This window comes from Macaca thibetana, chromosome 16 (assembly GCF_024542745.1).
Source record: "Macaca thibetana thibetana isolate TM-01 chromosome 16, ASM2454274v1, whole genome shotgun sequence".
Taxonomy (NCBI): Eukaryota; Metazoa; Chordata; class Mammalia; order Primates; family Cercopithecidae; genus Macaca; species Macaca thibetana.
In genome coordinates this window covers 64,976,858-65,002,299 of record NC_065593.1, presented here as the reverse complement: position 1 = coordinate 65,002,299, position 25,442 = coordinate 64,976,858, and the positions used below count along the sequence as shown (strand labels likewise).

General features: G+C 52.6%; 2 protein-coding genes across 3 annotated transcripts in view; one reads left to right on the top strand and one right to left on the bottom strand.

The window, feature by feature from the left end:
• Positions 1-822: 822 nt before the first annotated feature.
• The window catches only part of NAT9 (N-acetyltransferase 9 (putative)), a 101,885-nt gene continuing 77,265 nt past the window's right edge, over positions 823-25,442 (bottom strand). The window contains exons 2-9 of the mRNA XM_050764435.1: positions 7,090-7,142; positions 6,632-6,679; positions 6,448-6,533; positions 3,846-3,955; positions 3,174-3,317; positions 2,492-2,551; positions 2,236-2,330; positions 823-2,134 (exon numbers count right to left, since the gene is read on the bottom strand). Coding sequence (XP_050620392.1) covers positions 2,000-2,134; positions 2,236-2,330; positions 2,492-2,551; positions 3,174-3,317; positions 3,846-3,955; positions 6,448-6,533; positions 6,632-6,679; positions 7,090-7,142 — 731 coding nt within the window. The 3' untranslated portion in view covers positions 823-1,999. The remainder of the gene's footprint in view (positions 2,135-2,235; positions 2,331-2,491; positions 2,552-3,173; positions 3,318-3,845; positions 3,956-6,447; positions 6,534-6,631; positions 6,680-7,089; positions 7,143-25,442) is intronic.
• The window catches only part of TMEM104 (transmembrane protein 104), a 63,575-nt gene continuing 45,438 nt past the window's right edge, over positions 7,306-25,442 (top strand). The window contains exons 1-6 of one of the 2 annotated variants that reach the window (XM_050764309.1): positions 7,306-7,400; positions 8,097-8,208; positions 17,166-17,287; positions 20,178-20,259; positions 21,550-21,646; positions 22,298-22,378. In XM_050764309.1, the coding sequence (XP_050620266.1) occupies positions 8,164-8,208; positions 17,166-17,287; positions 20,178-20,259; positions 21,550-21,646; positions 22,298-22,378 (427 nt within the window). In that variant the 5' untranslated portion in view covers positions 7,306-7,400; positions 8,097-8,163. The remainder of the gene's footprint in view (positions 7,401-8,096; positions 8,209-17,165; positions 17,288-20,177; positions 20,260-21,549; positions 21,647-22,297; positions 22,379-25,442) is intronic. The other variant, XM_050764310.1, reaches the window with a different exon arrangement.

Here is a 25,442-nt window from a genome sequence, read left to right as displayed (position 1 = left end):
ATTCCAGAAGCGTGGAAAGTGTGTCCCAGGATGGAGCTGGGTTTGGAATGTAAGGACTTGGCTTTACTCTTTCTGCCTACAGCCAGTGGGTGCAGGATTCCCAGGGGCAGGCTGGGCTGGTGCCAGATCCTCTATCTTATCTGGCCATTGTGACCTGATTGGAGGGCAAGTGTCCAGTGCCAGGGGAAAACAAACCGGTCCACTGAGCCCTGGGACATGCTGTGTGGCTAGGTGGGGTGGAAGGGACTTTTCAAGGGCGAAATGCCCTATCCCCAACAAAAGACCCAGGTCCCTGATACCTTTGGCACCTGAAGCCTGATGTGGAGGTCTGGGAAGGTGGCCTGCAAGAGCTAGGCTGCAGGGCGGAGAAGTTCCAGGCAGGTGCTCAGAAGGAAGGTGCCCCCAGGCTAGTCTCCACCCAACCCAAAGGACACTTCTCAGAAGACAGGCTCTGGGCAGAGGGGAGTGAGTAAAGCAGGAAGATCTGGAATCAGGGAGTGGGCCGTGTCCGCAGACCAGTCACTATCTGGCCATCTGTTCCTTGTTAGAGGAACCATCCAAAACCCTTATCACAACAGCACCCTGTTCAGCTGACCTGTCCCCACCCCACCCTTGCTTCTACCCTTTGACCCCTGACAGATTCCCCCTGACAGGGGTTGTGGAGGGGCCCCTCCCTACCTCATCTGCCAGATGGGGAAGCCCTGGGGGACCTTTGACTCTTCATTAACCTGAAGACTGGTGGAAGGAATGGGTGGCCTGGAGGGAACTCCCATTGCTGAGGTACACGTGGAACGAAGGGAGCCACAGCAAACAACACGTTCATTTTATGATGTTCGTTTTATACTGAGGCATGTTTTCAGTTTCAGTTTTTCACATGCAGTCTGGTGTGAGACTCCAGGATCAAGGGGGTTCGGAGGCCTTAGGCAAGTCACCTTACTTATTTAAGACTGTTTCCCCGCCTGGAAAATACCCTGCAAGCCTCCTGTGGTTGTGTTTTGAAAGCATGCCCGGCCTTTCTTGACAGCCACCCCAGATGATGGCAGGGCATGGAAGACTGTTAGGAGTCAGAGTGCCCCCTTCAGGTGGAGGGAGACTGGGCCAGCTCTACTTTGTGAGCCGTGGGCGCCAGGTAGCCCGGCCACCCTGAGCTTGTGCCTCCACTGCCCCCACGTGGCCAGTCAGGTGCAGCTGCTCCTAGAGGTGCAGGGTGAAGAGCAGATGTGAGAGCACCAGAAGGACATAGCTGATGGCCTGACGCTGTCTTCAGGAGGGCACCCCGAGGGGCCTCTGCTTCCTCAGTGCACCCTGAGCTTCATCAACAGAGGGGTGTTCTCCGGCCACAAGGAGCTGTATCCAACACTAATGCCTTTAAACTCAAGACTGGCTCCAGGAGACAGGAGGAGGGACGCTAGGTTGAGGGGCCAGGCCACACTCTCTCTGGACCACCTGCTGTTCCCGGGTCAAGCTCCCAGGGTCACAGCAGCCTGCTTCTGCAGGACAAGAGGACCAAGCTGCCCTTGAGTAGACACGGAGGCTGGGCCTCCTGGTAGCTCTTGTTACAGACTAAATGGGAAAACTAGGAAAGCTGGCCATGCTTGGAGCTTCACTCCCAGCCAGGGCAGCACCTCTGGCCTCCAAGGAGAAAGGTCTCTCCACTCCCATCCATGCTCCAGGTACCCCTGCACCTCCAGCTCCCACCTTCATCCCAACATCTCCCATGGATTCCTGCCCTCCATGCCAGTTTCCTAGAGTCTGGGTCTGGCTTTGGCCAGGAGGGGAGAAGAGAACTGGCCCTGGCCCTGGCCCTGGAGTCTGCTCAGCCACACCGCCAGCTGGAGGGAGGCCACAGCAAGCCCCGCCACAGTCTGAAGGGCCCCGAAAGGTGATTCCCAGCCTGGGGCTGGGCCAGGAGCACTCTCCCAGTGCAGGGCTCTGGTCTTTGGAGTGCGTGGGCCCAACACCCTGCTCACAAAGGGTGGCTGCCCACAAGGCCCAGCCATCAGCAGGGCTCTGCCGACCCATCTCTGTAAGGCTTCTCTTCCACGTGGCTGGTCTGCTCCAGAAGCCACTGATGCTCGGACTCACTCACTGTCAGTCGGAGGGTCACTTCCTGAAAAACGCTGCTCGCAGCTACCTACGTGAGCCAGAGAGAACAAAGCCTGCTAAGTTACAGTATTAACACCACCAGGCCCACCACCCAGGTCTAGGCCCCACTCCGCCCAAGGACATCCTTACCTGCTCAAAGTGAAGTTTCTGGAACATCCGGATGCTTGGTTCATTTTCTTGCCCAATTTTAGCCTCAAACTTGGTCAGACCCAGTGTGGTCATTCCTCGCAGAGATGAGAGAGGGGCAAGTAAGGAGGCGCCTATCCCCACCCCTCCTGTCCCAAGCTGCAGAGGAGGAACCTTCACCTGCCCCCAACCCTCAGACCTGAACAAGGTTCACGTGGGGCCTGGCCACTTCCCGCATTGTCTGCTCACACTTTCTTACCATAAGACAGCATCGCGAGAACGGCCTCAGTGCCAAGGCCCTTACCCCTGCAGCTGGGCTCTAGGAGAAACAACAGGAGTGGCACTGATGCTATGTGCCAGGCTCCAGTGTGGGCACTTGACAGACACCATCTAATTCTCAACAACTCTGAAGTTGCTACTATCATTACCATTCTGCAGACGAGGAAACAAGCACAGAGAAGTGCGAAAGGCCTCACAGCTTGCAGCCCAGCAATTTGACTTCAAAGCTGACTCCTTTACCTCATGGAGTCAGTATGCTGCCTCACAGGGATAGTCAGTAGCCACCTGGGGGAAACTGAGGACCAAGAAGGAGCAGAAACAGGAGGGCCTCCCCCTGTAATATAAGATGCTCCAGAGAAGACCATTTATTTTCTGAGGGTCCCCAAGCCCACCCCAAGTATGGGACTGACCATCCTTGAATATACCCCATACCAAGGGTTAAGTTCACGCCTAAGTACAAGGAGTAAAGTGATGTGCCTGGGGGTGTACCACCAGGCTGAGGGGGGCTAGGTGGGCAGGCTGCCCAGCCAGGCCCTGGGCTCACCAACATGGAGCCTCCCAGTGAGCCCTGTGAGTGCCCACCCTATGCGGCCTCTGCAGGCTCAGGGTCAGCATATCTGACAGCCAAGAGTTGGGGGAAGGCAGGGCTAGGTGAAACAAACCTGCAATCATGACCTCGATCTCCCCCAAGGTGGGGTCTTCTAGATCTGTGAGGAAGAGGTTCACATCTCCCACCATGCAACTCTCTTCGGTGGCGCCTGGCTGGGCCTGCCACTTCTCGGCATCCAGCACAATGAAGGTACACTCTGAGGAGGAGGTGACAGGGCTATGACACACACTTCCCAGAGGAGAGAAGAGAGGATGGTATTCCTACCCAAACCAGAGCACTGCAGACCAGCATCTCTGAGTCTGCCAGAAGAGGGGGTCCCAGAGCTTCCTTCAGCTCATTACAAAACTCCATATCTGCCTCCTACAGAAAAAGCCTCTCCAACCAGCAACCAAATTCTAAGACAGCAGGGAAGACAGAGGAGCACGGTCACCACACTAGGCTGTGGTGAGGGATGTGAGGGGCAGGGTGGAAATTTACAGCCAGAGCCCCAGATGCTCTACTTTCTCTAAATCCTTCCAAGCCCAACGCAGTGCGTGGGGAAGAGGACAGAAGGGTCAGCCACAGGGACTGGCTTCAGGGGCATGAGAATACAGGAGTTCCAGCACCTTTCAGGCTTTTCACAAAACTTCTGTAGCCGGGACTGGGAAAGGGAGGGAACCTGGAGACTGACTGTGGATCAGCCCTCCCAGTACCAGGGCTAGGGGGAGTGGGGGGCACTCCTCACTGTCTGCATCTTCCCGCCAGCTGCGCTGCATGGCATACTCCTGCTCCAGGGTCAGCGGCTCTGAGGCTGTCAAACGCTGCAGCTCCTCTGATTTCATCCACTCATGATACCTGCTGGGACAGAGGGGTGACCTTAGACACGGAGGACTCGTTCAGAGGCATATGTCTGACACCTTATAATGTGAGGGTCCAGAACCCCACAGGGCTAACATAGGGCTCAAAGAAGACCCAAAGGGTTATGACTGCTCCTAAGGCAGGGGCCACAGGCACAAGACCCAGAAGCAAGCTAGTCTTACACGAGAACAGCAGGAGGAGTCAGTTCTATCTGTCCAACTTCCTATCCTGTCTCGGATCAGTGCGGAGGAGCAGTCTGAAACCAAACATTCTTCAAATTCCAGAAGGGGAAGTATATGGCAAGCTGACTTCAACAAAGGCGGCTGGACAGATCCCCACAAAGTTAGGGCACCAGGAACCCTCAAACCGAACACTACAAGTAGAGAATACCCAGCTACAGCACCCCTATCCCAATCTACCAGCCATGTGCCAACTGCCCCCACAGGAATCCCATCAGGACTCAGTCCTGGCCTTTCGAATGGTAGATATCACAACTCATCAGCTCAGAGTTTAAGGACAAGCTAACATTAAGTCTCCAAGAACTGAACATAATCCCTGGCACCAGGGAAACATCACTAATTTATGATAAGGTGAAAAGACAATTTCTTTTTTTTACACATTTTAGTTTACATAAAGCAATTCCTTCCTGAAAGGCCAAAAAGAAAGCTGAGAGAAAGAAAGGGAAGAGGATGGGCAGCTCCTTCCAAGGAAGTCACAGTCCCCAGCTTCTGCTATTTTTTTTTTTTTTTTTTTTTTTTTTTTTTTTTTTGAGACGGAGTTTCACTCTTGTTGCCCAGGGATCACAGGCATGTGCCACCACACCCAGCTAATGTTTTTGTATTTTTAGTAGAGACGGGGTTTCTCCATGTTGGTCAGGCTGGTCTCTTTTTTTTTTTTTTTTTTCTGAGATGGAGTCTCCATCACCCAGGCTGGAGTGCAGTGGCGTGATCTTGGCTCACTGCAAGCTCCGCCTCCTGGGTTCATGCCATTCTCCTGCCTCAGCCTCCCAAGTATTAGGGACTACAGGTGCCCGCCACCATGCCCAGCTAATTTTTTAATATTTTTAGTAGAGACGTGGTTTCACCGTATTAGCCAGGATGGTCTCAATCTCCTGACCTTGTGATCTGCCCACCTCAGCCTCTCGTGCTGGGATTACAGGCCTGAGCCACTGCGCCCAGCCTTTTTTCTTTTCTTTCTTTTTTTTTTTTTTTTTGAGACAGAGTCTTGCTCTGTTATCCAGGCTGGAGTGCAGTGGTGTGATCTCGGTTCACCGCAACCTCCCCCTCCCCGGTACAAGCGATTCTCCTGCCTCACCCTCCCAAGCAGCTGAGATTACAGGTGCCTGCTACCAAGCCCAGCTAAGTTTTTTGAGCTTTTTTTTTTTTTTTTTTTTTTTTTTTTTTTGAGACGGAGTTTCTGTCGCCCGGGCTTGCAGTGGCGGATCTCAGCTCACTGCAAGCTCCGAGTTTACGCCATTCTCCTGCCTCAGCCTCCCGAGTAGCTGGGACTACAGGCGCCCGCCACCTCGCCCGGCTAGTTTTTTGTATTTTTTAGTAGAGACGGGGTTTCACGGTGTTAGCCAGGATGGTCTCGATTTCCTGACCTCGTGATCCGCCCGTCTCGGCCTCCCAAAGTGCTGAGTTTTCTTAAAGACAGGGTTTCATCATGTTGGCCAGGCTGATCTCGAACTCCTGACCTCGTGATCCAACTGCCTCAGCCTCCCAAAGTGCTGAGATTACAGGAGTGAGACACCCGGCCTTTTTTTTTTTTTTTTTTTTTTGAGATGGAGTCTCGCTCTGTTGCCCAGACTGGAGTGCAGCAGTGTGATCTTGGCTCACTGCAACCTCCGACTCCCTGGTTCAAGCGATTTCTCCTGCCTCAGCCTCCCGAGTAGCTGGGATTACAGGTGCCTGCCACCAAGTCTTGCTAATTTTTTGTATTTTTAATAGAGACGGCGTTTCATCATGTTGACCAGGCTGGTCTCGAACTCCTGGCCTCATAATCCGCCCGCCTCAGCCTCCCAAAGTGCTGGGGTTACAGGTGCCAGCCACTGTGCCGGCTTTTTTTTTTTTGAGACAGGTTCTTGCTCTGTCACTCAGGCTGGAGTACAGTGGTGCAATCACAGCTCACCGCAGTCTTCAGCTCCTAGGCTCAGGCAATCCTCCCACCTCAGCCTCCCTAGTAGCTGGGACTACAGCTGTGCACCACCATGCCTGACTAATTTTTATATTTTTTGTAGAGACGAGGTCTCGCTATGTTACCCAAGCTGGTCTCGAACTCCTGTGCTCAAGCGATCCTCCTGCCACAGCCTCCCAAAGTCCTGGGATTACAGGCGTGAGCCACGGCACCCAGCCTTTTTTTTCCCCCCTCATATGTAGTTATTTCTCACAACCAATGTTTCTTCTTAGGGGAAACAGCCCTGAGACTGGGGCTGTACCTTACATAGCTCTGGATGCTGCTACGCGCCCTATGTCAAGCAGGAAAGATACCTGGGCACATGCTCCGAGGTGTAGGGTACAAGTACCACCTTCTTCCCCAGCAGCATGGTGTTCTGATTCAACCTCATGGTAGCAGCCTGCATGCAGAGAGGGAGAGCAAAGACTTCAGGACCCTGAATTTCCTCCAACTTTGGGTGGGCGCTCCGGCGTTCCTGCTGGGGCTAAGTTGACTTACGTCATTCTTTCCTTCCAGACACTCCAGAGAATACAGACTCCAAAAATTCTTGCAAGAAAGAGAACCGGGCTGGTTAAGGATAATTAAACAATCTTTGACTCCCACCCTAGGGGGCCAAGCCTGGGCTCCGTTTCTGCCGGTTCCTTCCGTCCACTCCCCAGAACTTCGATTCCTCAAACCCAAGCACCAAGTACCAAGCCTTATCTCCAGAGCTCCCATTACTTGCCCCAGTCCAGGGATTCCAACCCAGAGTCAACTTTCAGCCCTGCCTTAAACCTGCTTCCAACCTCACCGTGGCGACCACCCCACGGGGCTCTGCCCACTCCCTCCTCCCCGCCCCCGACCACTTCAGGGTAAGGCGGGCTTAGTCTCAGGCCCTCCCCTTTAAGTGGCGTTCTAGACCACTCTCCTCGACCCTCCAACCACGCGAACCCGGGTACTGCCAAGCTCACACCCACCCACCACCGACGAAGTCGTCCACTGCAGAAGGGGTGATCCACCTCCTCCAACCAGCCACTCTCCCAGGCCCGACCGGCTGCCGCCCCTCCCGCATGCGCGTGACAGCGCGCCCCGCCCACTTCCGCCATGCTGACGGCAGCCGCCTTGCCCCAATCCCGGTCCCGCCCCCGCGAGACGCCCAATCAGCGCGCCCGAAGAAGGTGGGCTGCGGGGCGGGCGCATGCGCGCCGCGGACGCTGGTGCGGGACAGCTGGCGCCGGCAGCAGCCTACCGGCGGGAGGTGGTGGCTTCGGAGCTGGCTGTGCTGCAGGTGTCGGGTCGGGTCGGGTCGGGTCGGGTCGGGACGGGCGAGAGAGGACTGGACGGGATGGGATAGGTTGGGGCGGGGCGGGGCTGCATCAGACTCGGGACTCCTCCAGGAGGCAGAGAGAGGGAGAGGCTGGGAGTGGGGCTCTTGAGAAAAGAGGGAGCTTTGAGGGTGGGGAACCCTAAGAGATTAGGTTGGGCCAGGGAGTGGAGGTCCCGTTAAGAAAAGAAGGCCTTAGGGCCTTGAGTGGGGTTGGAGGGGTAATGTAGGAAAGCCCCCAGCTCCCTGCCCTAGGCAGAGGCGGCAGACAGTTCCTTGGGCTCCCCTGTGTGGTAGCGAGCTCCTGGTTCCTGGAATTAAATGGGGATAACCACCCCAGAGCGTGGAAAGGGGGCTCTTGTGGTGAGTGAGACTTAGTGGCTTTAGAGGCCCCTTCAATCACTTGCACTCCGAGCAGCATTGAAAACATCCGTGCTGGGCACAGAGCAGTGCCATGCACAGCAAGGGAAAAGTTAGAAGAAATCGTCCAGATTTCTGTCATCCGGGGTGACCCCTCCCTCGGGGTTGAGTCTTGTGACAGATACTGAGGCCCTAAGTGTCTGTGATAAAAGAACCAGAGGTGGTGGGGGAAGTCTACAAGCCTCCTCCCACCCCTATCTCAGTCCATCCGACAGGTGAACTCCGCTCTTTTGTTTTAAGGAGCTGCAGCAGCCGCCGCCCCTGCACCTAAGGAACCTCGGCTGCCAGCCCTTCCTCACTTTTGGAAATGGCGGGTGAAATTACAGAGACCGGGGAACTCTATTCTTCCTACGTAAGTGTGACTTATAGAACCTTTTGCTCACTGAAGTGTTCCTGGCTTCTAGAAAAGCACACTGCTTCCTGGGGATGGGACTAGTGAGTGCTGCTGCTTGAGCAAACAGTGGTGGAAGCAGGATGGGGGAGTTCCATGGGGCAGCGGCTACATGGCTACTCTGGTGGCTCAGAATGTAAGTCAGATTTATTCTCTTTTTAAGGTGTTTGTCAGAGTGGTCAAACCAAACAAAATCGCCGTGCTGTTTGTAATGTTAATCCTGGGCGAGGTGGGCTCACACCTGTAATCCCAGCACCTTTTGAGGCCCAGGTGGGCAGATGTCCTGAGGTCTGGAGTTCAAGACCAGCCTGGCCAACATGGTAAAACCCTGTCTCTACTAAAAATACAAAATTAGCCGGGCATAGTGGCATGTGCCTGTAATCCCAGCTACTCGGGAGGCTGAGGCAGGAGAATCACGTGAACTCGGGAGGCGGAGGTTGCAGTGAGCTGAGATCGAGCCATTGCACTCCAGCCTGGGCAAAAGGAGCGAAACTCCGTCTCAAAAATAAATAAATAATGTTCATCTCCAGGCTACCACTTGCCTGCAGTGCTGCCCTTCAGATGAACAGTGATTGACAGCTGTTGACTCTGGGTTTTGCTCATCTCAGTAGTTGGAAACCACTTTGATCTTTACTGAATTTTAAATTGCACAACTTTTATAGTCTTGGATGGCATAAGAAGCAGCGAAAGCATACAAAGACTTCTAATTACAGTTTGGTGGACTCTGCAATTAGAACAGCTAGCATGATTGATTTCACTGTCTTAGGTCTGTGTTACCTCTCGCTGCCCCCAACACATACTCAATTTCTCTTCTCTATGTAACGTATAATTGGTCATAGTTGTTACATCACAGGGCCATCTTGTCTGGATAAGTAGCCAGAGGGTTGGAATAATCAGATGGTTGACTCAGGTTGTTACCAACTATCCCAGGCAAAAGCAGCACTGCCCTAAGTAGCAAGAGTCTTCTTTCTAGAACTTGACCTGCCTTCAACAGCTGCCCTGCCTTGTACATAGCTTCCTAGCCTGGGGATCCCTGGTCTTTTTCTGCTAGCTTCACAGACTAGCATTGTGGTGTGATGGACAAGGAAGTGTCTCCACAAGGAAGTGTCTTAGAGATACTTCCTTCACAGCTGGAAGAAAGCCTTCCTGATTCCAGAGTCTTCCTATTGGGCCTGTGCCATTCATGTGTGGCAGTAAAGGAACCTTCTTCACCCTTCACCTCTGTAATTTCTCAGGGGAAGTGTTTTTTTGTTTTGTTTTTTTGTTTTTTGTTTTTTGTTTTTGAGACAGAGTCTCGCTCTGTCGCCCAGGCTGGAGTGCAGTGGCGCGATCTCGGCTCACTGCAAGCTCCGCCTCCCGGGTTCACGCCATTCTCCTGCCTCAGCCTCCCGAGTAGCTGGGACTACAGGCACCGCCACCACGCCCGGCTAGTTTTTTTGTATTTTTAGTAGAGACGGGGTTTCACTGTGTTAGCCAGGATGGTCTCTATCTCCTGACCTCGTGATCCACCCGTTTCGGCCTCCCAAAGTGCTGGGATTACAGGCTTGAGCCACCGCGCCCGGCCTTTTTTTTTTTTTTTTTTAAAGACAGAGTTTCACTCTGGTTGCCCAGGCTAGAGTGCAATGGCGCAATCTCGGCTCACTGCCTCCGCCTCCTGGGTTCAAGCGATTCTCCTGCCCCAGCCTCTCAAGTAGCTGGGACTACAGGCTTGCACCACCACGCCTGGCTAACTTTTTGTATTTAGTAGAGACAGGGTTTCACCATGTTGGTCATGCTGGTCTTGAATTCCTGACCTCAGGTGATCCACCTGCCTTGTCCTCCCAAAGTGCTAGGATTACAGCTGTGCGCCACTGCACCCGGCCTCTCAGGGGAAGTCTTTCATGAACCCTGGAATGGAATGAATAGTGTCCCTCTCATTTGTGGAATTATGTAACAGCTCTCAGCCTCCTGCTGTCAGCGATGAAATCTCCATGCTGTCTATTAATATAAAAGTCACCACAGTTCCTGCTTTTTCTTACAACATCTGTAAACTTAAAGATAAGGAAATGAGTCATCCCTGTAACTAAGTTTTGTAAGGAAAACACTTTGATATGTCCCCATTTCTTGTATGTCCAGTTGTTTAAGGGGTCCTTTCACAGGTCACGTGCCCACAGGAAATCAGGAAGTTAGGCCCGCAAGCTTCAGTGCCCTCTGCCCCTTTTTGTTCTCCATCTCCTATGTGTTTTATTTCGTTCAAGGTCTTTGTTGCCCAGAGGGCCAGCTCTGGGCATTGGCCATAAACAAGTGCTTGTGTTCTTTTATCCTGCTGGTGAAGAGAGATGTAGGGAGGAGGTGGGGTGGGGTGGGGATGATGTGGCATCAAACAGGAGGTATAGTGGTCAGTGTTCTGAGGGGAGAAGACGCCTGCTTCCTAAGGGTTCCTTCACTCCCCCATCCTGGAACAATTCTTGGTCCTCTGTAAGACCAGAAGAGTTTGTTGTCACTGAGCTCAGATAAGCTGTGGAACTAACTTGCTGCTGATGCTGCTCTGACTACCCCCGCAAGCCCCAGCTCAAGACAATGTGAACAGAACTCTGCTCTGGCTGCCTTGGGAAACCAAGAAACGGGGCATGTAATTCATACATGTGCTTCAGCCCATGGTCATTTAGAAGACAAAGCCTCTCCTTAGTTCTTTATTGCCCATTCATTTTGAGTTCTTTTCCCCTTCAGGAGTTCCAAGGATGTTCGCTTTAGCTTGAATTATTCTGCCTAAAATATTTGTAACAAGTAGATGAGCCACCTAGGTGGCTCAGATGTCCCACTCTCTCAAGGATAGTGCTGAACACAGGAACATGGTTCAGACAGGTACATGTCCCCGTAAGGGATCTCAGGACAGGCATGTCTGTTTCTCCATTTATGAGGACCAGGAGTGACACAGAACTGAAGTGGTTGTCGTGTGATCAAAATACAGGATGCCGTAGGTCACGCCCGACAGAAGGGTCAGCCACTGAGGGTGCCTCTGCCTGCTGGTTCCTGCTCAAGATTGTTGTGGTTGCTTTCGAAGGAGAGAGTGCTTGTTTCACACCCTGAAATCCTAGTCATTGCTTCCGCATCTTTGCTGCCTTCTGTTTCCTTTGACAACTGTCAGAGGGGAAGCTGTTGAAAGATACTGGTGACGTCTGCCCCATGCAGGTCATGAGTGAGGCTGCTGGGTGGAGGTGAGGCATGTGGGATGCTGCACTGAGCTCTCTAGAGCATAGGAGAGCAGGCCAGCAGTCCCAAGGAGCGGTGCCTGTGCCTCCTCCAGTGCAGCCACAGAGGAAGAGGTGAGAATTGGAGATAACTCAGTTTAGGACGCATGTATTGGTCTTCATTATCGAGACTGCAGTAGAGCCTGTTCCTCAGCTTTCTGCCACTACTTCCCAGAGTCTGGCCCACAGAACCGTCCCACGACCAACAGAAGAGAAGGTCTCCCTTCTCTTCCTTCCCCACAACCCCTCCTGACCCAGCCAGTGGCTCAGCCCAGATTTGCTTCCTGCCTCTATGTCTGCTCCTTGTGATTGGCCCTCACTGATTACCTTTACAGAAGGTAAAGAGGATTGAATGCTTACCAGGACTGCCGCAGTCCTCAGAAAGCAGAGAAGTCCTACATTACCCTGTAGGATTCCCTGAGCGCCCACTAAACACACAGGGCTTGCTTTGGAACTGAAAAAATTGCAACAAAGCAAGACAACTGCAGTTACCCATTTCTGCTCTCAGCTGTAGTTTCTCTCTTCATTCATTTCTTTGTAAAGTTCTTAAAGGTCCATAAGTTTCTTTTGGGAGCATGCTTATTTCGTTGTACCTCTACAGCAGTGGTTGTCAACTAGTGGTGATTCTGCCCCTCAGAGGACAGTAGGCAGTGTCTAGAGGCATTTTTGATTGTCAGGACACTAATGGTTGGAGAGAGGTTGTTACTGGCACCTAGTGGACAAAGGCCAGGGATGTTACTAAACATCCTACAATGCACAGGACAGGCCCCTATCATGAAAAAAGACCTGGCCCCCAAATTTCCACAGGGCCCAAGCTGAGAAACCCTGATCCACAAGAGACCTTTGACTTTTACATCCCAAGACCTTTAAGCTTCCCTGAATTTACAAATGCCTCTTCTACTGTTTAGTTTCCCCATAAAACTTTTGCCCAAGAACCATTACTTTCTTTGTTTTTCTTAAGACAGGGTCTCACTCTGTCACCCAGTGAGCAATTACAGCTCACTGCAGCCTTGACTTCTGGGCTCAGGCGATTTTCCCATCTCAGTCTTCCAAGTAGCTGGGACTACAGGCGCTTGCCACCATCCCTGGCTAATATTTCTTATTTTTTGTAGAGGCAGAGTCTTGCTACATTTCCTAGGCTGGTCTCAAACTGCTGGACTCAAGCCATCCTCCCACCTCAGGAGTGCTGGGATCACAGGCATGAGCCACCATACCTAGCCTAGAACTATCACTTTCTTATGCCTCTTTGCTTTCTCTTTGCTTCCATTATGGGAAATCTTTCTCCATAAAGAAATAAGGTTTTTATCCCTTTGTAAGTATTACTGCTTACAAAAGTGATAAGCAGAGCACAGAGCTGCAGGGAGGGCAGATGTTAGGTTGTCTGCTGGGGTCTGTTCTGTTAGTGCCCTGCTCCAAATGCTCCAAAACATCCAACCCCCGTCCCATCCCAAAGGGCTCTGCGCAGTCTGACTGCAGCCTCTTCCAGCCCTGCCCCTGCCCAGCTTACTGTGCTTCAGCCACACAGGCCTTCTGAAAGCTCCTCCAGCCTACCTGCCTCTTTCCCACTGTAGGCCTCTGGACTGGGAAGTCTCTCCCTCGTCTGTTGCCTGGGCAGCACCTTCTCATCCTCCATCTCCCTTCCTGGGGTATCCACTGTTTCCAGTGCTTTCCCACTGTGTCTTCTCACAGCGCCCTGATTCTTTGCTTCATAACGCCTCTCTCAAGCTGAAACCGTAGTTGTTTTCTTCCCAGGCTAGAGTGCAGTGGCATGATCTCAGCTCACTACAACCTCTGCCTCCCGGGTTCAAGTGATTATCATGCCTCAGCCTCCTGAGTAGCTGGGATTACAGGCGTGCACCATCATGCCCGGCTAATTTTTTGTATTTTAGTAGAGATGGAGTTTTGCCATGTTGCCCAGGCTAGTCTCGAACTCCTCAGCTGAGGCAATATGCCCACCTCAAAGTGCTAGGATCACAGGTGTGAGCCACCGCACCTGGCCTGTAGTTGTTTTCTTGTTGTCTGTCTCCTCCTTAGAATGTAGCCCCATGAGTTCAAGGGCCATATCTATCTGGTTTATTATCATCCTCAGTTCCAAGCACAGGGCCCAGTCTGTAGAAGGCTCTTGTTGGTTGTTGAATAAATGAACAGAACTGAACTAGCTAGATGACCCATTCCCACCCTTGTACACACGAGCATGAAAGTGCCAGTGATTGAAACTAACCTCAGCAAAAGTAAACATGAGTTAGTTATAGACATTCACAGTTACTGTGAAAAGCCAGAACTTCCCATTCAGAAGACCAGCAGTGGGCTGTGTGTTCCCTGTCTCGCCCAGCTTCTGCCCTCAAAATTATTCTAGCAGCACCACTCTGAGCCAGGACTCCCAGAGGGGAATCATATCATGATGATGATGTGACCCAAGCAAGGCAGTAGGAAGATGATTCAAACTTGTTTTCATCCTTCTGGGATTTGTCTGTGGGATCAAATTGAGGTTGCGGACTGGGTGCAGTGGCTCACTCCTGTAATCCCAGCACTTTGGGAAGCTGAGGCGGGTGGATCACCTGAGGTCAGGGGTTAGAGACCAGCCCGGCCAACTTGGCGAAATGCTGTCTCTACTAAAATTACAAAACTTAGCCAGACATGGTGGTGGGTGCCTGTAATCCCAGCTACTCCAGAGGCTGAGGCAGGAGAATCGCTTGAATCTGGGAGGCGGAGGTTGCAGTGAGCCAAGATCACACCACTGCACTCCAACCTGGGCAACAGAGCAAGACTCCGTCTCAAAAAATAAAAATTGAGATTGTGATGTCCAAAACTGGATGATGAAGACTCTCAGCCTCACGTCAGAGATAACCCAAGCAGGGTCCAATGCAATCAGCTGGGTGTTCCCATCTCCAGCCTGTGTGCCAGGCACCCTGAGAAATGCAGAAAGAAGTGAGACACAGCCCACAGTCACAGTGAGCTTCATGTTTAGTAACACGGAAAAGAGAAATATGCCAATATCTGAAACCCAAGAGAGGGCAAAAGAAGTGTTATTGCCACAAGGATTCAAAGGCGGGAGGCAGGACAACTTTGGGAGCCTGGGAAGGACTTTGTGGTAGAAGTTGCATTAGAGGCCGGGCGCGGTGGCTCACGCCTGTAATCCCAGCACTTTGGGAAGCCGAGGCGGGCGGATCATGAGGTCAGGAGATCGAGACCATCCTGGCTAACACAGTGAAACCCCGTCTCTACTAAAAATACAAAAAATTAGCCGGGCGTGGTGGCGGGCGCCTGTAGTCCCAGCTACTCGGGAGGCTGAGGCAGGAGAATGGCGTGAACCCGGGAGGCGGAGCTTGCAGTGAGCACTCCAGCCTGGGCGACAGAGCGAGACTCAGTCTCAAAAAAAAAAAAAAGGCCGGGCACGGTGGCTCAAGCCTGTAATCCCAGCACTCTGGGAGGCCGAGGCGGGCGGATCACGAGGTCAGGAGATCAAGACCATCCTGGCTAACACGGTGAAACCCCGTCTCTACTAAAAAAATACAAAAAACTAGCCGGGCGAGGTGGCGGGCGCCTGTAGTTCCAGCTATTCGGGAGGCTGAGGCAGGAGAATGGCGTAAACCCAGGAGGCGGAGCTTGCAGTGAGCTGAGATCCAGCCACTGCACTCCAGGAGTCTCAAAAAAAAAAAAAAGAAGTTGCATTGGAATGGGCCCTGAAGGCTGGGTAGGAGTTGAGGGGCTGGGGAGATGGCACGAGAGGGCTTTGGTCCTGTGCCAGGTATTCACGTACTGCAGGCAGAGAGCTTTCCTCTCCACAGGGTGGCCTCCCTTATGTCCTGCTCTCAAATGTCCAGTTAGCACCTGCTGGGAAGCCTGTCTTTTCTAACCACTGCCCAGCCCCTCCTTCCCCCAGCCAATAGCCCCAAGGCGGGAGTTGGCCATCTCTATTTCTTCATGCTTTTTTTTTTTTTTTTTTTTTTTTTTTTTGAGATAGAATCTCGCTCTGTCGTCACCCAGTCTGGAGTGCAGCGGCGCGATCTTGGCTCACTGCAACCTCCACCTCCCAGGTTCAAGCAATTCTCCTGCTTCAGCCTCCTGAGTAGCTGGGATTACAGGCACACACCACGGCCCGGCTAATTTTTGTATTTTCAGTAGAGACAGGGTTTCACCATGTTGGATAGGCTGGTCTCAAACTCCTGACCTTGTGATCCACCCGCCTCAGCCTCCCAAAGTGCTGGGATTACAGGAGTGAGCCACTGCACCCGTCCTCTTCATGCTTTAAAAAAAAACATAATTGACCGAGTCTGGGAGAATGGGCAGCAATTTGTGTGTTTCTGATCACAAATTCAGCATGTGGCTATCTCAGAAAACTTTTAAAATAAAGAAAAGCGCATCTTTCTAAGAACAGGAGGAGAAAATGAGAAACGAGTGAGCATTCCCAGAGATGGGGTGTTTGTCTTTTTTAATGATCAGAAACAGGTGGTAAAGCATACGGTAAGTCGCCCAATTTAGCAGAGTACAGGAAGACCAGTTAGGAGTCTACTGCACCAGTCCAGGCCAGAAAGACTCATTTGAATTGTAAATAAGGATAGGAGCCAGAGTTAGCCACCAAAGAAGTTCCAGAAATAAAGTCACTAGGACTGCGATCTGGGGGGGAAGGAAGGAGGATGGGCTACTAATGGGGTGTCTAGGTGTAGGTGACTAGCAGGCAGCTGGACTTGAGGTCTGCAGAAAGGTTGATACTAAGAGAAATACACGAGGAAAGGAGGCGTGTGCTTGGTGGAGCCTGCTGATTGCACCAGTGAAGGAAGCAGATGATGCCAAAATAAGGGTGGGCTTCTGGGAGGGAGGGTTGGCAGGGGAGGAGGCTGGGGGATTGGAGAGCGTCACAGAAGGGTAGGGGCTTGGGTCAGACAGGAAGTTCACGGTTCAGATCTTGGAAAGGGAATCATTGTGAACTGTGGGTTGGTTTAAAAACCTGAAGTCAGTGACCTGAGAAATCACCCTGAAGTTGGGTGGGCAAGCAGGGAGGGAAGAATGGGGAGTGGCTGCTAATGGAAATGGGTTTTTTTGGGGGGTGATAAAATGAAATTAGCTGGTGGTGCTGGTCACACAACCTTGTGAATGTTACTAAAACCCACTGATGTATGTACTTTAAATGGGTGGATTTTATGGTATGTGAATTATATCTCAAATTTATTAAAGAAAACCTGAAGTTGATACGGGGAGGGGGTGGAGAAAGGGAAGCATGAATATCCATGTCCCAAAGGACAATGGCAAGGACCTTGAGCCCACATGCTCAGTGGTCTTGGAAAAGTGGGTGTTTCTTCGAGGTCAGCATTATGCGCTCACCTTCATGCCAGGTACCCCGCCTGTGGTGCTCTGACCCCAGGAAGCCTACAGCCTGGTTGAGCAGAGTGCTAGCATCTACGATGCAGCTTTAGGAGGGGACGGCAGTGATGACAGTAGGAATAGAGATGAAACTGAACCCCAGGGCTTGAGTCATCCACGTATTCATGTTTGGTTAACAGGCTCTATGGTTGCAAGGCCTGGCTCCTTAGACCCCGGGTGTAATTCTCCTGTCCTGCCTCCTTCCCTGTCTAAAGTCTGGCCTTCTGGCCTCCACAGCGGTGCCATCACTAGGGTCGTTCCTTGGGAACTGTTAAGGGGAGATGTTGATTAAGTTCTGGGCTTGAATGTCGCCTCTGTCGGTTCCAGGTTGGGCTGGTGTACATGTTTAACCTCATCGTGGGCACGGGTGCACTCACCATGCCCAAGGCCTTCGCCACCGCCGGGTGGCTCGTCAGCCTCGTCCTGCTGGTGTTCCTGGGCTTCATGAGGTGAGAGGCAGTGGGGGCTTTCCCACAGGGGCCAGGAGTGGAGCAGGAGGCAGTCGGCCCAGGAAGCCCGAACATGAGGGCACTGAGGGGTGGGAAGACCTGTCTACCCCGTCTCTAGCTCAGTGAGTCCCTGCCAGGGTAGTCAGAGAGGAGACAGTAGTCACAGAGGCCTCCTGGTGGCTTGTGTTAGTGGAGCGGTTACACAGCCCTGGTCAGATAAAAACCTGGACGTCCACTAGGCTTTGGAATGTTTCATATGATGCTGGCCTGTTTCTTCCCTGGCAGATTTACCTCCCCTGCTATTAAATGTATGCTTTATTAACATTACCATCAAGTTTTGCCATCTGAGAAAATACCACCCAGCCACAGAAAAAGAATCTAACAAACATTTAAGGTGATATGGGAAATCAGTTTGGAATTTAGAATTTACTTAAGGTAATTCACAAATCAGGTGATAAACACACGCCTGGGTGCATGATCAAGCATGGCACTCGCCTGTCGTGTACCTCCCCAGGTCTTTAGGGACGCCTACTCCTTGAGCCAGGTGTGTGGGCCTCACCAGCCGGTGCTTCAGGGAGGGTGGGTTCCACCTGTGGCTCTTCTCAGGATTCCCACACACGTGGGGACGGGACGGGTCTGAAGTCGTCAGCAAGTGCCCCAGGCCAGGAAGGGATTTAGGACTAGGCACTTCCATCCTCAACCAGGTAGGAATCCACAAACTGCAAAAAAGAGATGGGAAGGAGCACCTGGAAATACCTCCCCTGAGAGAAGCGACCCCCGACCTGTGCACCAAGCACCCTTCGGGGTACTGAGGGAGCCTCACCAACAACAATCTCTGCCTGTGCAGACTTGACTTTATTTTGTGGGGAGACAGACAGTGAGCAGTGAGGATAATAAATGGGTAAATTGAAGAGTGAGCTGGAAGGCAGTGAGTGCTGTGGAAAGAGGAAGGCATAGCAGGGCAAGGGGACTAAGATGCCGAGTGAAGCAGGGTTAGGGAGGGCTGCATCTAAGTGAGGATCTGAATGGGGAGGGGGTGGGTGCTGGTGGAAGGATGAGACGGAGCTTAGTAGTTGGAGCAAACTAAGACGTACAAGAAGCTGAATGGGATAGGAAAGCACCCATGGTTTTCAGTTTCTTCATGCATTTCTTTTGGGGAGTTTTAAGAGTGAATCTTGGGGCACTATTGGTTCATTATCTACTGTGAGCCCTGGCAGCCAAGAGCTCTAGAAGTCTTTGTCCTTACATGACTCTGCTGTCCCCTTTAAAGGACCGTCAGCACAGGCAGCCATCGAATGGGAAGTGTTCATTAGGGGCTCCCAGGCAGGGGGCGCCACACCCCGCTCCTTGCTCAACCCATTTGTGTTTGAACGTGATCAATGAGTTGGCCTTCCGCAACCATGACAAGTCTCTTTATGCCTTAATTAAGATTGATTTTAATTTCACTTCCAAAAAGAAGGGTAAATCCAAAGCCTTTAAAATGGTCACTTAGGCAAGATAATGAGAAACCTTTCTTGGAGATGCTGAGGCAGTTGGAATGGGGGTTTCAAAGCTGGCTGCTCCCCGAGAGTGGGAGTGAGTGTGGGTTTAACTGATGTGGGGCCAAGCGACTCCTCTGCCTCCTGCCACCTGACCTCGGGGCGAGCAGTCAGCCCCCCATCCCTTGTCAATACTCAGGGAGGGGCAGGGGTGAGTCTGATGGCAGAGCTGTCCTGGCCTCAAGAAAGCAGGAGATGAGTGTTCGTCCCACGCTGTTCCATGGCAGAGATGGATCCATACCTCAGGTTTTATTAGCAGGAAGGCAGCCCACTTCTGTATTCTCCGTTAACAAAAGCATTCATGCATTCCAGCTGTCATCTAGGTCTCAAGTTTCTTTAAGAGGAAAAGAAAAGATGATTTTTCCAATCTAGTCTGACTTCTCGGCAAGCATCTGATGCCACCTCCCAATCTCCCTTTCGAATTGGTCCGTAGAAGTGCGAGCTTATTTTAATATTAGCCAGATTATTTGGAAAGTAAAAAGTACTGCCAAAGAAAAAAGGGATGGGGCCGGGTGCGGTGGCTCAAGCCTGTAATCCCAGCACTTTGGGAGGCCGAGGCGGGCGGATCACGAGGTCAGGAGATCGAGACCATCCTGGCTGACACGGTGAAACCCCGTCTCTACTAAAAAATACAAAAAACTAGCCGGGCGAGGTGGCGGGCGCCTGTAGTCCCAGCTACTGGGGAGGCTGAGGCAGGAGAATTGCGTGAACCCGGGAGGCGGAGCCTGCAGTGAGCTGAGATCCGGCCACTGCACTCCAGCCTGGGCGGCAGAGCGAGACTCCGTCTCAAAAAAAAAAAAAAAAAAAAAAAAAAAAAAAAAAAAAAGAAAAAAGGGATGGATTCCGGAGCCGAGTGCCCATTTCCAATTATCCATGCCTGTGCTCCTTCCATTAGTGTATGTAATTGGGAGGTGACCATTTGCCTGTGTCCTTGCAAGGTGAGGTGAAAGCTGCCTGCTGTCCTTCCAGAAGCTGGGGGGACCCTTTGTGAGGCAGCCTCCCCTCACTGAGAGCATCCTTTGGCATCTGTCCCCCACAGCCCCTCCTGGGTGTGCAGCACAGCTTGTCCCAGCGTTGCTTCTGCCCCCAGCTCCCTCTCTCCTTTGGGTAGTTTCCCTCCCATCACTCAGCTCACGCCCCTCTCTCTCGTGCACCGGAAATACGTTCTCACCTTAGACAGCAACATCAAAGCACGCACACCTTTTTACCAGGTAAAGCCCATCTCTAGGGAACAGCTCTCAGGAAAGAAAATGGTCCGGGCTGGTGGGTCTGGTCTTACAATGGTGTCTCCCTTCTCTCTGTCTCCTCCATCCTCCTGTCTGCCTTTGGTGCTGGGCACTTGGACCCCTCAGCTTCGTGACCACCACCTTTGTGATAGAGGCCATGGCCGCAGCCAACGCGCAGCTCCGCTGGAAGAGGATGGAGAACCTCAAGGTGTGTGTGTCTCTGGGCTATGCCTCTGTTCCACAAGCTACCCAACAGGCAGTCTCAGCAGCCCATTCTTTTCCTCTCAGTGCACGGCGGGCTCTGTCCACAGCACTGCTCCCGGACCCCAGTCCCAGAGCTGAAGCTTAATAGCCACCTAAAGCTTAAAGCACAGATGGAGCCTCTGCCACTTTCCCGTTTCAGCCTCAGGCCCTCCTACCCCCACCCGCACCCAGCTCAGCTGTTTGAAAGCTTTGTACCCAGGAACTGTGCTGTTTCTTCTTCCGGAGTGAGTCTCCACCACCTCTAATGGGGCAGCATAGCTGTGCTGAGAGCTTCCTAATCAGATACAGATACCCTGCAGAAAGAACACGGGGGCCAGTGCGGTGGCTCACACCTGTAATCCCAGCACTTTGGGAGGCCGAGGCAGACGGATCACTTGAAGTCAGGAGTTCAAGATCAGCCTGGCCAACATGGTGAAACCTCATCTCTACTAAAAATACAAAAGTTAGCCAGGCGTGATGATGTGTGCCTGTAATCCCAGCTACTCAGGAGGCTGAGGCACAAGAATTGCATGAATTGGGAGATGAAGGTTGCGGTGAGCTGAGATTGCGCCACTGCACTCCATCCTGGGCGACAGAGTGAGACGGTATGGAGTGGCAAGTGTCTCAAAAAGAAAAAAGGCACAGTGGCTCATGCCTATAATCCCAGCACTTTGGGAGGCCAAGGTAGGTGGATCACCCAAGGTCAGGAATTCAAGACCAGCCTGACCAACATGGTAAAACCCCATCTCTACTAAAAATACAAAAATTAGCTGGCCGTGGTGGCAAGTGCTTGTAATCCTAGCTACTCGGGAGTCTAAGGCTGGAGAACCACTTGAACCTGGGAGGCAGAGGTTGCAGTGAGTTGAGATCGTGCCATTGCACTCCAGCCTGGGCGACAAGAGCAAAACTTCATCTCAAAAGAAAAAAAAAATAAGAACAAATGAAGCAGGTTCACCATTGTCCCAGGGCTTTTCTGTAGAGTTCCGTGCTCTTTTTTTTTCTTTTTCTCTTTTTTTTTTTTCTTTTGAGACAGGGTGTTCACTCTGTCACCCAGCCTGGAGTGCAGTGTTGCAGTCACGGCTCACTGCAGCCTCGATCTCATAGGCTCAGGTGATCCTCCCATCTCAGCCTCCCAGGTAGCTGGGACTACAGGCACATGACACCACACCTGGCTAACATTTTGTATTTTTCTGATGTGCTCTTTTGTTTTCCTTTGTTTTTCTCCCTCCTCCTCATCCATCCTACCGCCTCCCAGGAGGAGGAAGATGACGACTCCTCCACAGCCTCAGACAGCGATGTTCTCATCCGGGACAACTACGAGCGGGCAGAGAAACGGCCCATCCTGTCTGTGCGTAAGTCTTGGGGTCCTCACGGGTCCGCACTTCCCTCTGGGCCACAGGGTTCCCTTTCTTCGTGGAGAGGCCCTGGGGAGTCTCCCTGCAGACTCTGGCATTTCCTGCCCCTGGTTTCTGATGCAGGCCCTGTGGTAGACTCAAAAGATCACAGGGTTTCAGTCCTGGGCACAGGCCTGGCCCCTGCTGGCTTAGCCACTACTCAGATTTGCTGCTTGGTGAGTTCCTTGACCTCTGCACCTCAGTTTCCCCCCACCCCCCTTCCTGTTGCTGAGATGATTAAATGCCTGGTTCCTTGCCTGGTGCACCCTGGAAGCTTGAGTAAATGTCGTTCTGTGGCATCTCTTCCTCCTCCTGCCCTGTGCCCTCATGTTCATATATGCCCCTGCCTTGCTGCCTCCTTTCTGGTCGGCGGGGTTGGGCTCCAATGCCTGCCCTCCCTTTCACCCCAGCAGGAGCATCTCTGAATTCCCTTTAAAAAAAAAAAAAAGACTGTTAAACCATGTCAAGCAGGAAACATTAGGAAAAGTTTTCTCGAGTTTGGACACTTGGGGATTTCACGGTTTAAATAATTCAGTGAGGTCCACACCACCCTCCAAAGCTCTCCCCGTGAAGAACCACTTCCTCTTTGTTGTTCTTTTGGCTCCACAGAGAAACGTGGATCTCCCAACCCATTTGAAATCACAGACCGGGTGGAAATGGGACAAATGGCCTCCATGTTCTTCAATAAAGGTAGAAGTTCTTTTGGGGGTGGGGTGTGGGGAAATGGGGAGCTGGTGCTTCCCTGCAGACCTGCGCCCTTGTAATGAGGGCTCCACCCTGACAGCCAGACCATGGGGCAGAGCAGGTGGTAGAGCTGCTCCCTCAGCACCTGGAAGCCACCTTGCTGACCTGTTTTCCTCGATTCCTCCCTCTCTGTGGGCATTAAAAACAAAGAGGCAGCTTCTTTAGTGGAAGTCAAGAACCCAAGGAAGCTACTCCAGCAGAGGTCAGGAACCCCAGGCAGCTACTCCAGCGGAGGTCAGGAGCCCCAGGCAGCTACTCCAGCGGAGGTCAGGAGCCCCAGGCAGCTGCTCCAGCGGAGGTCAGGAGCCCCAGGCAGCTGCTCCAGCGGAGGTCAGGAGCCCCAGGCAGCTGCTCCAGCGGAGGTCAGGAGCCCCAGGCAGCTGCTCCAGCGGAGGTCAGGAGCCCCAGGCAGCTGCTCCAGCGGAGGTCAGGAGCCCCAGGCAGCTGCTCCAGCGGAGGTCAGGAGCCCCAGGCAGCTGCTCCAGCGGAGGTCAGGAGCCCCAGGCAGCTGCTCCAGCGGAGGTCAGGAGCCCCAGGCAGCTGCTCCAGCGGAGGTCAGGAGCCCCAGGCAGCTGCTCCAGCGGAGGTCAGGAGCCCCAGGCAGCTGCTCCAGCGGAGGTCAGGAGCCCCAGGCAGCTGCTCCAGCGGAGGTCAGGAGCCCCAGGCAGCTGCTCCAGCGGAGGTCAGGAGCCCCAGGCAGCTGCTCCAGCGGAGGTCAGGAGCCCCAGGCAGCTGCTCCAGCGGAGGTCAGGAGCCCCAGGCAGCTGCTCCAGCGGAGGTCAGGAGCCCCAGGCAGCTACTCCAGTGGAGGTCAGGAACCTGAGGCAGCTACAAAAGAAGCTTTTTCCTTTTCCTGCAAAGGAAGCTGATGGAGGCCACTGATGGTTTTGCACCTCCTGCTTGATTGCCTCTGACCTTGCCCTCTTCTGGCCGATTCTGTCTAGAATAACACCTTCTGACAGCGATGGGATCTGCTACACGCACGCCTGGGTCTGGTTTCCCAGTGGCCGGCAGAGGGCGCCAGGAGCCCACACCCAGGCTTGCCAAGTGAGACCGGAGCCCTAAAGTGTGCTGGTGAATCTGCTCCTTCCTGGGATCTGGCTACAACCATAGGGGAGCCACCCAGCTCTGGGGTTGAGTTGTTGGGTGTTCCAGCGACATCTTATGTCTCATGGCAAATCTGGTTCTTTTGGAATATGAGCTATTTAAGAGTTTAGTGGCCCGGCACGGTGGCTTATGCCTATAATCCCAGCACTTTGGGAGGCGGGCGGATCACTTGAGACCAGGAGTTGGAGACCAGTCTGGCCAACATGGTGAAACCCCATCTCAAGTGAAAATATGAAAGTTAGCTGGGCGTGGTGGTGCACACCTGTGGTCCCAGCCACGCCGGAGGCTGAGGCACAAGAATCACTTGAACCCGGGAGGCGGAGGTGGCAGTGAGCCAAGATCACACCACTGCACTCCAGCCTGGGCTGCAGCGTAAGACCTGGTCTCAAAAAAAAAAAAAAAAAAAAGAAAAGAAAAGAAAAAAGAGTTTAGTTTTCAATGCCCAGACCTGTTTATTTCCATTTCATTGAGAGCCACATTCTCAGTTCATCCTTCCCCTTGCAACTGTCTTGGAAGATTTTCTGCCCCTTTGTCAAAGCCCCATTTGTCGAGTGGGCTGCCCTACCAGTTCTTTCTAGTCTTAAATGTGACTGCACTTAACTTAGAGCCGGGGGGGACTGTAGGAACTAGAATCTCCTTGACTGCTTTTAGGACATTAAGCATTTAGTTTGTCATTGGCGAAGCAATGTGATTATCAGCCAAAGGCAGCCCTAGGGCCTGGTTCACCCTCCCTGCTGGACTGGCCTCACAGAGGGTTTTCAGAATTCAGCAAAACCAACTGGTCAGGTTCAGCCCACATCTGTGCTTCTCCTTTGTTCCATTTCTATCCCTCCCGTCTCACCAGCCTGAGCAAGCATAAGCGTTTCCTCCTGGCAGCCACGCAAAGTCCCCTTCCAAATGCAAGCTTTAAAATAAAGTGCACATTGGAAGGAAGACGCATGCCTTTTAAACCTCCTTTCTCATTTTCGGGTTCTGCAATCTGCCCTGATTTCTGTAAGAATTCTGGGAACCAGCAGTTTTGCCTTTTTTCCCCCCACCACAGACTAGACTCTTAATTTGCCCAAATCTAATGGAAAATAAAGACGTTTGTCTGAGACCAGCCTCACACTTAGAGGGAGTCTCCTTCTCTACCCCAGAGTTTCTCCAGCTCAGTCCTGTTGATGTTTGGGCTGGGGAATGCCTCGCTGTGGGCCTGTTCTGTGCGTGGTAGGGTGCTGAACAGCATCCCTGGCCTCTGCCTGCTAGTTGCCAGTAGCACCTCCTACTTATGACAGTCAAAACTGTCCTCAGACATTGTCACATGTTCCCAGTAGGGTCTGGGAGGCAAAATCACCCCAGCTGAAAACCTCCGCTCTGCTCCGTTCCTGAGTCACAGGCTGCCAGATTGTCATCTTCTCCCTTGGTGGGGCTGCCTCCTCTATAGGAGGCTCCCTTAGAGTCCCAGCTCATTTCTTGTCATCAGAAATGCGGGCCTGGGGCCGGGCGCGGTGGCTCAAGCCTGTAATCCCAGCACTTTGGGAGGCCGAGACGGGCGGATCACGAGGTCAGGAGATCGAGACCATCCTGGCTAACACGGTGAAACCCCGTCTCTATTAAGAAATACAAAAAAACTAGCCGGGCGAGGTGGCGGGCGCCTGTAGTCCCAGCTACTCGGGAGGCTGAGGCCGGAGAATGGCGTAAACCCAGGAGGCGGAGCTTGCAGTGAGCTGAGATCCGGCCACTGCACTCCAGCCTGGGTGACAGAGCGAGACTCCGTCTCAAAAAAAAAAAAAAAAAAAAAAGAAATGCAGGCCTGGCCATTGATGTCTTCTCAGGAAGTTCATTGATCCCTTATTTTGTGTCTAGTAATGAAGTTTATTGACCAGGGAGGGCCAATGGCAGTTTGTAAACAGAGCCAGGGTCC